Source organism: Platichthys flesus, chromosome 6, assembly GCF_949316205.1.
Source record: "Platichthys flesus chromosome 6, fPlaFle2.1, whole genome shotgun sequence".
Lineage (NCBI taxonomy): Eukaryota > Metazoa > Chordata > Actinopteri > Pleuronectiformes > Pleuronectidae > Platichthys > Platichthys flesus.
Genome location: NC_084950.1, coordinates 13712226 through 13723882, shown reverse-complemented (window position 1 = coordinate 13723882; position 11657 = coordinate 13712226). Strand labels below are relative to the sequence as shown.

At 46.1% G+C, this 11657-nt stretch overlaps 1 protein-coding gene across 1 annotated transcript in view; it reads right to left on the bottom strand.

Moving 5' to 3' along the window:
• Positions 1-976: 976 nt before the first annotated feature.
• Positions 977-11657, bottom strand: part of otud7a (OTU deubiquitinase 7A) — a 41391-nt gene continuing 30710 nt past the window's right edge. The window contains exons 9-13 of the mRNA XM_062390874.1: positions 10905-11032; positions 10658-10807; positions 5149-5263; positions 4504-4588; positions 977-4114 (exon numbers count right to left, since the gene is read on the bottom strand). Coding sequence (XP_062246858.1) covers positions 2558-4114; positions 4504-4588; positions 5149-5263; positions 10658-10807; positions 10905-11032 — 2035 coding nt within the window. The 3' untranslated portion in view covers positions 977-2557. The remainder of the gene's footprint in view (positions 4115-4503; positions 4589-5148; positions 5264-10657; positions 10808-10904; positions 11033-11657) is intronic.

Genomic DNA, 11657 nt, shown 5'->3' with positions numbered 1-11657 from the left:
CGCCCCAAAGAATCTCAACTCCGTAACCTCAGACCCGTTTCTCCCCTCATCCAGCTCTGTCTCATTCAATGAGCCGACCCAAGATTAATCACCTTCTCCCATTAATGCTGAGTCTTATAAATCAGAGTGTGCCATTCAAGACTTCAGATTGCCTCTTAAAGGGGCGCGGCCCAAATCGTGCACATGATGACCAGTTTATTTGTCTGGGGGAGCGTTGCACAGCCTTTGAAACAACGTTATAGCATTTTTAGAGCTCAGTATGAGCTTTGTGTAGTCTGACAGAAAGACCCAGTGATGTCATAGTGATGTCATGAATGTAAACAAGTTTGCAGCTTGCAGGGACTTTTCATGGGAAGCCCGTGTTTCAGGAGAACGACGGTGGGTCATTTAAAAAGGGCGTCACTATTTCCCAAGCAGAACAGGTCATTATGGGAATTAAGAGATCAAACCTTTTTGGAACTTTAGAGCTGATTTTTGGCCTCTGCTGCATTTTTAAGATTATTTCCGCGGGTGAGATAGCCATTCGCTCCTCTGGCAACCCATGGCCTCCTTTATAAGGCCTTTAAAAGTCTCTAATCTAACTGGAGATAACACTGACGTTCACTTGGTTTATTTTCACAGGCTGAGTGTTAAACTCTCTGTTATGGGTAAAACAACCTGATTACAACCGTTGAAATTACAGGCTTCATCGTGTGTTGTGTCTTGTTAAGTTCTAAGAGTAATGTCTCCCATAATCATCTGCTTTAGGGCCCTGCTAGAAAAAAGAAAGGAAGGCTAGAGATGGGAAGAAGACGATGATGGTAAAAAGTGTATTGCAGTGTTTTGAAATATTCATTGATTCTTATAAAATACCCTAAAACTCTCAAAGCGCAGTACTGATTAAAAAATATTATTTACAATCCTAACAATATGTAAAAAAAAGACACAGACACACCATGTTTGTAACAATAAACTATTTTTTTCATATTTACATCTGTACCTAATGTGCAAATTAATAATTTAAAGTAGTGTAAAACTCTTAAAGGAATACAAAATCATATCTTACAGTCCTAACATGGTGGGAGTCCATGAGCTGGTCACATAGGAACAAAGAGGAGCATCACTGTAAATGTGTACAGGAGAGAGGACAGAGGTGAACCGAGGGAGCAGTGGACGTCCTTGGCCAGGACACACACTTAGTTAAGGACAGCATGGTACATTATCCAAGCATCACCAGAACAAACAGCAACACAAACACTGCATCTTTACAGTAGTCATGTCGAATGAGCAGAAAGCACTTGGAGGCCCGGGGCTTCACAAACCCACTGATTGATTAAAGCACTGATGATCACAAAGGCTTGAGGTGCTCGTAGCAGCAGGTGCTTCTTTTAAAACGGCCTCTAGATATGGAGGAAGAACACACAATCTCACACTGGATGGGTGACACATGTATACTGCAGGCCACCACAAAGTGCCTATAGCATGATTGCACATCGTGTAGCGTGTGTAGACGGGGAAGAGACACGTAATCACACGTCAGACAAATACGCATCGGCCTGCTCTCACTACCCACAATTCTTCTCATCTAACACATCGACTGAATAAAGTAGTTAATAGGCGACTCAGACACACACACCATAAAACACTGCATATTTGGAAAGCAATCTGTCCTATGCACATTGTTCAGTATTTGGCACAAAAAACAGTTGGAAAATTGGAATCTAATTTTTTTAAGAAGCCAGTTTTGGCAGTGCTTGTGGTCTTGAGGAGGTCGACTACGGGCAAAAATATGAAATGAAATCCTGCACAACATGTTGCGTCTGCCTCTGATACAGCTAACCCTTGCACTGTGGCAACAACAAAGGTTAACACGTAACATATGAGAGTTTTACATGTCATCCTATTCCAACATTACAACCTATGATGCTTACACGTTTTTATTCCTGTAGTTCAAATTGTTTACAAAAGCACACCGTGACAATCTTTTACAATTTACAAGACACAGATAACCTACAGTAATTATATTATTGGTGCATAGACAAAACTGGGAGAGGGTGTAGCAAAAATCACCAATTTATTGCTTTAAATTCTAATATCAATCTCCCATTGAATTTATTTTGATTGCAAAACAACTACAAATTTTCCACAGAGATTTTGAGGAATCTAGCAGAGGTATTGCATTAAAACTGATTAAAAGAGCTAAAATGTTCCCTCCCGATAAGATGCAAATCTTTTTAAACTTTGAAAAATAAAGACCTTTCCCTCACATACAGAGAGTTACATCACAGAGATGACTTTTACTCTAAAACAAGTAAAAGACTAAATTCAATCAGACAGAAATCAAACTAAACAATCGCACGATATCTGGCCAAAGCTGCTCACTGTTTCAAGTTCTGCATCCCCCATCATAAAGGAATAATCTTTACCAACAAGGGAAGGGTGACAGGAATACAAGAGCATTCTTCAACAAAATAGGAAAATGTTTGCCGTCATGATATTCTTGATGCAGAGTGCAGATGGTGTCTTCCCTCAAGTCTCCTGTGGCCTTGCTGACAAGTGGCTGAAGTGGCGGTGATGGCTACGCAGGCCTCTGCACCTTGCACTCCCTCTCCCTGCGTTTGAGCTCCTCCCTGTAGCAGTAGGAGCAGTAGTTTTCTGTCTCTGGCCTGCCGTAGAAGGAGCAGTTCTCCCTCTTGCAGCGGCGCTGCTGAAAGCAGTACAAAGGGCTTCCAGAGCTCCGCCCTTTGGTTTTGTCTTGGTTGAGCCAGGTGTGAGACGAGTTGTCCTCATCAGCAAACTCCAGGCAGTCCTGAATGTCTCCCGCATCAAATCCATTGGTGTAGGTGTGGGACTTGTGGTCGCCAGGCATATTGTAGGCCAGGGGGTCCATGGTGTTAACAGTGCGGACCCCTGACAGGCGAGCAGGGCTGTAACTCTGCGATGAGAGTGAGCGGTTCTGCTGGGGGTAGGTGGCGCATGTCTTTAGGGTGCCCACCACAGGCTTATAGGGGTCATCTTGGAAGATGGAGGTTTGCATGTTGACATCTTGTATGTGAATCACACTGTGCCTCTGGATGGGCGGTGTATGGCTGTAGTGGACAGACACAGGTAAAGGCCCAGGTCTCTTAGCACCAATACTGGGGGAGGAGTAAGGCGCAGGGGCTGGGTGGGAGACATGGTGTGAGGCTGTTGGCGGTGTCAGGGGGGGCACTGGGACCGATACTAGGGGGGCTGCAGGAATGGGACTGTTCCTTCCCTGCATCTTGAGACCCAGCGGGGGCTGCGAGTTGTGGTTGTAGGTGTGTGTGTGGTGGGGCAGGACAGGAGAGCAGCTCTCCGGAGGCGAGCTGTCCGATCTCTCCCTCTGGAAGACACTGTCATGCTCAGGTTTCTTCGCGGCCACCTCACTGCTGATGGGGGGCTTCTTCTCGGCCTCCTTCCTCTTCTGCTCCTGCTCTTGGCTGAATCGTTCCTGGGCGTTGGTCAGATAGTAGTTGATCATTTCCTCGTGGAACTGGTGTCGATGGCTGGTGAGCAAGAGGCCCGCGAAGATGAACTTGCGCTCCCCCTGCATGGCGGCCCGCAGAATGTTGAGGCTGAGCTTGACATCGGTGCTGTATTTCCAGTTTTCCATGATCTTGTCCCCTGAGACTCTCCCTGCACTGTCCTGTCTCTCCGTGGGGGAGGAGCTGGAGGGTCTGTCTGTAGGAGAGGGACTAGTGGCCTTTTCAGAAGAGGTGGAGCTGGCTGACTGGCCCGACTCCTCCTTGCTTCCTTTGTTAGTCTTAGACTCCTTCTTCTTTGCTTTCTCCCCTCCGTTCTCCCCACTACGACCTGAGCCAGAATTGGATTTGTTCATTTTGCCGTGCACGAGGCCACCCAGGCCTCCCATGTTCTTCTTCAGCTTGATTCCCAGGGTTTTGCTGAAGCTACCTAGTTTGTTGGCTACAGAATCCGCCCGGCTCTTGTCTTTGTCCTTGCGCTGCTTGTCCTTGTCCTTCTCTTTGCTGGGCTTGCCCGTGTTGACATTAGAGTTGCTGCCGACAGACTCGCGGTCAGAGTCCATGGACTCTGCCAGAGACTGGACATCCTCACCTGCAGAGGCTGTGGGAGACTCTGGCTGAGCCAAGGGAGCCTGCACAGAGACGCACAAACACACACACAGCAGGAAGAAAACACAGATCAGAACAGAGGTGATGATCTTTCAGGGACAATTTCATTAAAATTTTGATATCTGCACTTTGGAGAATTTCATGGAATTTTGATTTGAGGTATTTATAAGTGGAGAGTTCTAACATATTTCTATAACTATGCAAATTCACACACACACACAAGAGCTCATTTTCCTGTACTCTGAAGATTCATATTCAGCACAAACATAAAGGCCGAAAGTTTGTTGCCTTCTGACAGTAAATAACACTGACTGATTGGACTCTGTGGTTTAAAGATATTCTGGAATGGAGGAGTCTCTCCCGAGCTAAACTAACCGCCACGAATGACTCACGAGCAAGAAAATAAAATTACCCTTGTTTCAGATGGAATTCGAATCCATGTTACATTCATGTAGTTGTGCAGCAAGTTGAGTTTGGCCTCCAGAGACAAGATGAGACTGTGGGAGAAGATATATTCAGGATTATAAACAAGCAGTGTAATGTAGGAGTCTTCATGGCATCAACAGTGCGCTCAGGGGTCTAGTGCAACATTCTGTTTAGGAAGTTTCAGATTTTTAAAGGTGGTACAAAGAGCTGACATCAGAAAGTAGTTAAGGCATCTTCTCTCGATATATATGAATTCTCCATTCTGCAGCTTGTATAAGGATCAGCTAACCCCCTGACCGGCAGGAATGTGAAACAGAAACCCTTAAACAAAGCCTTTGCTAAACTCAGAGAGGGTGTTGCTGCTTTAGTGGGGCCATTCCTGGAAAACCCTATGGATGACTGACGTGACTAACAATTTGTTCTCTCTCTGCTCAGGCTTTGAAGTAACCTGGATCCGGAGCCCGTAATCAAAGTTAGATCCCCCACATATATACAGCCGTGTGTGTGTAGACTGAACAGAACTGCCATCGCCTGCGGATTTTACCCTCTCACCTTCTCTCCGAGTTGCTTTCGTAGTCACTTGCTCTGTTGATACGCCTCAACACGCTGTGATAGACTATACAGGACTTACTTGGCTAGCTTGGTGTTATCGTTGTCGTCCCTCCCCCACTCCCAGTCCCGGCCAGGGTCCACGGCAAAATGGAGTGCCAGCAGCTTGTGCTCCGAGTCAGTCAGAGGGATAACAGCTGGAAGAGATGAGATTAACAAAAGGTTACTTCGGTGTCGCCTCACCAACGGAGACTACATCGCACGCGACCCGGTCTCCCCCCACAAGACCGTTGTGGTGTCAGAGCTGAGTTGATACCACAAGGCCTCACTAGAATTATGCCATGTTACTATCCCAGATGCATGTCAGTATGGGTTCAAGCAGAGGTTGCAACCTCCGGCCTCCGGCCCATATACGGCATGCATCAGTAATACAAAACAATTCTCATGAAGAAAATAACATGAAATAGTAGACGATATGTCCTTCAGGATGGTCTCTTCTGCGCGTATCAGGTCATGTCATAGTCAGTGTGAGAAAAACAACAACTGATTAGGTGTCATCAGGCTTTCCTCAGGTTTCCACAGGTTAAATGTAAGACTTTTTTAGGACCCTTTTCAGACCCTAATGAGTGAAGTTTCAGCCCTATATGTCAAATAAAACAGACATGAAAGGATATGGAAGTCCCGGATTGACTTACACAACCAATAACCCTTGAAATGTTATTTTTACAAACTACAGTCAGAGACATTATCAATCATCTCGCAGGCAACCAAGGAGAGTGCACGCTAACAAATTCTGACCTTGGTGATGTGCAGACTACCAGTTATCAGCTGCACGTTGGTCTTGTTTGTAGTTTTATTACAGATTGCTAATATCTTTTCTGATTGAGAAAGAACTGCAACACAAATAGGCAGGAAAAACTATATTCAAGACCTACCTAAACAAATCGAACACCTAGTAATCCATTCAGCGGATTTTGTGTGATCTTGTTTACAAACAAACAAACAGGGGAGAAAACATAACCTCCTTGGCAGAGGTGGTGAATAATCAATCTAAACTTTGGCATGATGCAGCTTAGATTTATAGAAACTGAGTACGTTTTCGGCTGATCGGAGCTGCACCTGATTAATTGGTTTGGTTATAGAGTGCAATCAGACACAGGAGTACAGGTTAAGAGCAGGCGAGGTGAAGAAAAGTCATTCATCCTCCACTGATATGATCCGCTCTTTACTGGGAGGAAGAGGTTTTCATCACCGGAGAGCCTAAACAGACACCCACACTTGCTTGCTCTCGTGGCTTCCTAGTGTGGGGGCTGTTGTCCACATGACGCCAGAGAGAGGCAGGCTGTTCAGGCCGAGGACATTCCAGCTTTCTCTGTCAGCCCCAGATGGAAGATACAGTCTCCTCCCTGCCTCATCAATTCTTCCACCGCCAAGAGGCTGCAGGCTCCACACAGACATGGACACCAGCAGCAACTGCCCCTACTGCATCCCCGGTGGAACTGCAGGTCAAAGCCCCTCTCCATCCCTGTCGAGTCTCTTTCTGACGGCCTGTGTACGGGTGCAAAGCACACGATGAGGCATCGTCACTGTCAAAATACTGGTGCTGCATGTATTTTGAAGATGCCTCAAGTACTTTGAACAGCCACATTCGGGCTAGCACATTTAACACATTGCTATTTATTTTTATCTCACACCATCAGTTGGAAGCTCATGAAACACAGTCCACTGTATCACTAGCAGCACTGCCGACGGACTAGACTTGTTGAGAAAGACATCTGCCCTAGAATATCAGGCTGGGTAAATGACTGCCAATGACAATGCATCTTATACCATCTACTTAAAATGAGGGACTGAGTTTTAGCTGCAGCCACAGAGACAAATAAGAGCCTTGGCAGGGCAAATCTGAACAGTGGGAGGGGAAGAAGGTTCTTTCCTAGAATGCACAAGGCCAATATAATTCAAAATCACACACACACACACACACACACACAGCTCCCACTCAGTTCCCACTCAGGTCATGCAGCAGGCAGTGGAGGTCTGTGTCCCGGCTCCCACGATGCAGCTGTCTTTCTTTCTCCCCATTCCAGAGTGCTGTGTGTGCTGTTGTTCCCAGTTTGGGCCCGGTCCAGATTCACAGATTCAATGCTGCCAATTGAGCTCTGGGGGACTAAAGTGTGCTGTAATGTATTTACTATCCCTGTTGGCAGCCTAGTTGTGTTGTCCTTGAATGACCAGACTCCCATAGCTTATGCATGGATGACATCATAGCCCTCTGTGGTATGCGAGCTGTGTACTCAGCGACAAGCCCGCCTCGCCTTGCTCAGTTTACATCTCTGAATCGAGGGGTGGGGGGGGGGACACTTGTGTGTACTCAGTGAGGAAAACAGCTGTTGGAAATGAGGTAGATATCCTTTCTATGAATGTATTCACACAAATTGGAAATAGATATATTTCATTTGTCTTTTTGTTACTGCAGCCCTCAGTTCTATCCTGCCATGTGCCGTGAGAGCAGAATGAGTGTGAGTCCTCCCTCGTCGTTCACTCCCTTCTATGAGCAGCGTCTCCCGTTAAGAGCAGGAGCAGTGAGCCAATGTTTCCTATGTTTTGCGATTCAAGAACAATTTGTACTGTCTGGAAATTGCACAAATTTGAATTCCTGACTTTGGTCAGTCCGCACAGCTGCAGATTTAAAGGGGCCTAATTCACCAGAGTAAACAGCAGTCGTGCTTATAAACAAGCCTGAGCTTTTTCACAGCGGAACCGTGGTTGTAATAACATCACATTTGAAGTAACATAAAACCACAACACATAACATTTTTATTGTGATTGCCATGTTGGCTTAATTACAACGAGTCCATGGTGAGTAATACACTGGGTGTCTTTAATAGATAGAGGAGGGGGCTTGCCAGAGCTGGATGGGTACACTGCGATGTTATGTACTGTAGGTGGTCTTTGTGTAAAAGACCACCATTTACTTTAATTCAGAGGGTTGGTGATGGGATGCCAACGAAAACCTGGAAGTGTTTTGGTACTGGGACCAGAGCTTGAAGTCGTTTCAGAGTTTTCCAGAGCGCCAGTTCCACTTCTTACGTCATTTAACCACAGGAGCGCAAACAAGCTGATAAAAGACACAGCCAACGGCATCTGCTGAGGAGCCGATCATTATCACACAGCAGGTGAGCGGTAAATGGGCTGATAGAAAGCATAGTCATGTGCACAAGGACTCTGGGTTCACCTGATGGACTCACCAGGAAAACCACTTGATTGCTCTTCTGTGGGAGACACTCAGAATATAAACAAAGAATTTTAACCATCAGCAGTAACCTTTGACTTCAGTCACCCCTCCCTTGTTGTTTTTTCACCATCCACCATCAAAACAGCCCCAGCAGTCATGCACGCCGGCCATAAAAGGGGCAGTAGCGTGACGTGTCAGTGTGATTTAGAATCAGGTTACTGGGAGGGACTCTGCTATAATCTTCCATACAGAGGGCTAAAGAAAGAGCCAGTATTCTAACCCAGCCTCTGGCACCTGAACACACACAGGCCCGATGCCCCTCGGATGCTCTTCGCTGTGCTGGGGAAAACTGAGAGCAGCCCTCCACCTGAGACGTCCACACAGTGGCCTGACTGTCAGCAGAGAGGCTTGGTTAGTCGGGGCCCCAGCGGTCCAGGACCCTGTCCATATGTGGCGATGTCATGAGGGCTTAGAGACAGACTGGGGCTACTCTGCCCTAATTGGCGGTGGAAGATTAGGTCTGCCTGTCTGACCCTTTGCTTGTATAGCTGACATCTGTTCAGCCGTACCAGATATGAGGCAGCATGACAACACTGTACTTTTCTTTCAATTTAAAAATGATAGGAGCACCAGCCATTTCTAACAAAGTCATAAAATATAGAACTTAAAATGCATAAAACCACAGATAAACCTATCTAGAGTAGCAGTGATTTGTATCATTAGTGTGTCATGGGATACATCCCATGACACACTACACATGCATCTAGTGTGTACAAGTGTTTTCATAACATCCTGCAGACAGACTGCAGACAGAACCTCACTCCGATCCTGTCTAAGGACACAGCGTACCAGAATAATTAAATGCAGTTATGCAGAGGGGTTGTGCTCAGCTACAGTGGGTTCTTTGGACATATGCACCATCTGGTGGACAAAAAGGAGAACCCTCTCTGCCACATGATAACAGCCAATATACAAGCGTGCAGAATAGTGGAGGAGCCTGGCTTTCATGTGCTGCTGGCACAAAGGGGAATGACCTTAGGGCAGGAGCGGCAGGTTAGTGAACATGTCTGTCTGCTTGTCTGCAGTGATCATACCCCTGCCTTAATAGCTAGGTTGGTGTTTATGGGCTGAGAATAGAACATACTCAGATGAGCATTAGAGAGGAAGAGAAGGAGGAGGAAGACAGAGAGAGGACGAAAAAGAGCGTTTGCGCAAGTGTATCCGCATTTCAGGGTGAGAAAAAACACCGGGGAGACACAGAGTTGGCCGGCTGCCCACGCAAATGACAAGTGAGTTCCACCCACTGAGTCAGAAGAGTGCCGTGACTGCTAACGCTGGTTGTCAAGGGGAAGCACTTTATTTGTTGATTAGAGGACCTGCATGTGAGGATTAAGCTGACCTCGAAAACAAGCCACGCATCTGGAGTTGGCAACATCAGAAAAGGCATAACAGGACAAAACAAGAGTCACTCAACACAATGGAAATTCAACACTGACTGGCCACAACATAACAATCAAAATGTTCTGCACAGGAACTATATCACAGTGAGAAGAACAGAAACACCCAGTTAAACCGAATTCAACCTCAGAGGGAAAAACATAGATATGCAATAACATACAGGATTGAATTACTTTAACTCAATATTTAGAAAGTCAGAAGAAGAAGAAGAAGAAGAAGAAGAAGAAGAAGAAGAAGAAGAAGAAGAAGAAGAAGAAGAAGAAGAAGAAGAAGAAGAAGCCTGCCCTCCTCTTCCCCTCCATGTCGACCACTCCCTGGTCCCTGCTGCCAACCAGCCAGTTTTAATAATGGATCACAGGTAATTAGACTGCTGTCTCATACATTATTCACCTCTAGCAGGACAGCCCGACCACTCGCCCTCACTCCCACAATCCACGCACTTAAGTTAAAAGCAAAAACTGCCCAACTATTGCACATTACAGCAGATGACTCTTTGGATTAACAAGAAAACAAGGGGTCAATCAAAGGGTGACGTCACAGATTTACACCTGCAGACATCACCAGCTTTTTTCTGTCAAAGAGATCCTACTGACTTTCTTTGGAGGGACAGTATATGTGAACTCATATGTCCGACTGAGAGCCTCTGGACCTTTCGCAAATTCCCTCCTCCTGGCTCTCAATGTAAGGTCTGAAGATAACCTGGGGGGGGCCAATCTGAAAACACAGCAGGAGATTCCTCTGCAGGATTCACCGCGAGCGAGTGGATGATCTGATGATGTTTTGAATACGTGACAGATGCAAAAATGAAAAAGCAAAACAAATATTGCTGCATGAAAAAGCGTTAACAATCCATACACATTTTGTAACGAGGTGTTCATAATGAGGTGCAGTTGCTTACCTTGCTCTCGCTGCTGGTCCCTCTGCTCCATGGACACCAGTGCAGAGAAGTGAGCCTGATCATAGGCCAGGACCAGAGGGGAGCAGTGACAGCGGCTTGGAGGCACCTCCAGGGGCAGATAGAGTCCTCCAAATGGGATGGGAGCAAAAGCTGGAGATTCACAGCACACAACACCACATGTAGTGTCAGTTACCTCAGCTCACCCTGCTGTAGTGTACAGGATCATTCGAAGATGCAGTCGGCCTACCTTCTCCTCCTGAGTCTCTGAGCATCGTGTCAGCCACCACTACGATTGGCCTGCGTAACACGTGGGCCAGCACAAACACATGGAACTCCTCCAGACTCTCGTAGACCGGATCCTCAGAGTTATCCACACTGAGAAAATAAAAGCAACACATGAAACACTGTGAGATTATGGGGCAGGTTCCTGACTACTGACTGGTAGAATGACATCTGCAGTCAAAATAATAAATGAATGTTCTAACATGCGTCGGTGTAATCAAATCTCATCCAACCGGCTCCTACTAGATTGCACACATTCATAAATAAAGTCCCAAAAACACATATGTTTTTTATCATCAAGATCCATGAATTATTCTCTGAGAAATCAATGAAATGTGGAAAATCTCGAGCTCTTAATGTAAAAGAAAGCAAAAAAAGCATCCCTGGTACACCCCCCTGATCTGGATCCGCACAAAATGGAATAGGTTCTTCCCTTTACCAATACCACATCCAGACAGACGAACAAAGAAACTCAGATGAAGACATGACCTCCTTGGTGGAGGTAATAATCCATCTGTACATACATATATTTGAATAAAAGAGAGTGGGAGAGAGAAAGAGGGAGAGAGGGAGCGTTGGAGAGAACCGAGGCTCTTAGGCATGCAACCACCAGGGAACCGGAGGATGTGGAACAATTAAGTTGTCAGCCACACAAACAGCCACGCTGCCACATTTACTCTAATGAAGAGCCTCTTAATATGTGAATCCCACTCATCCC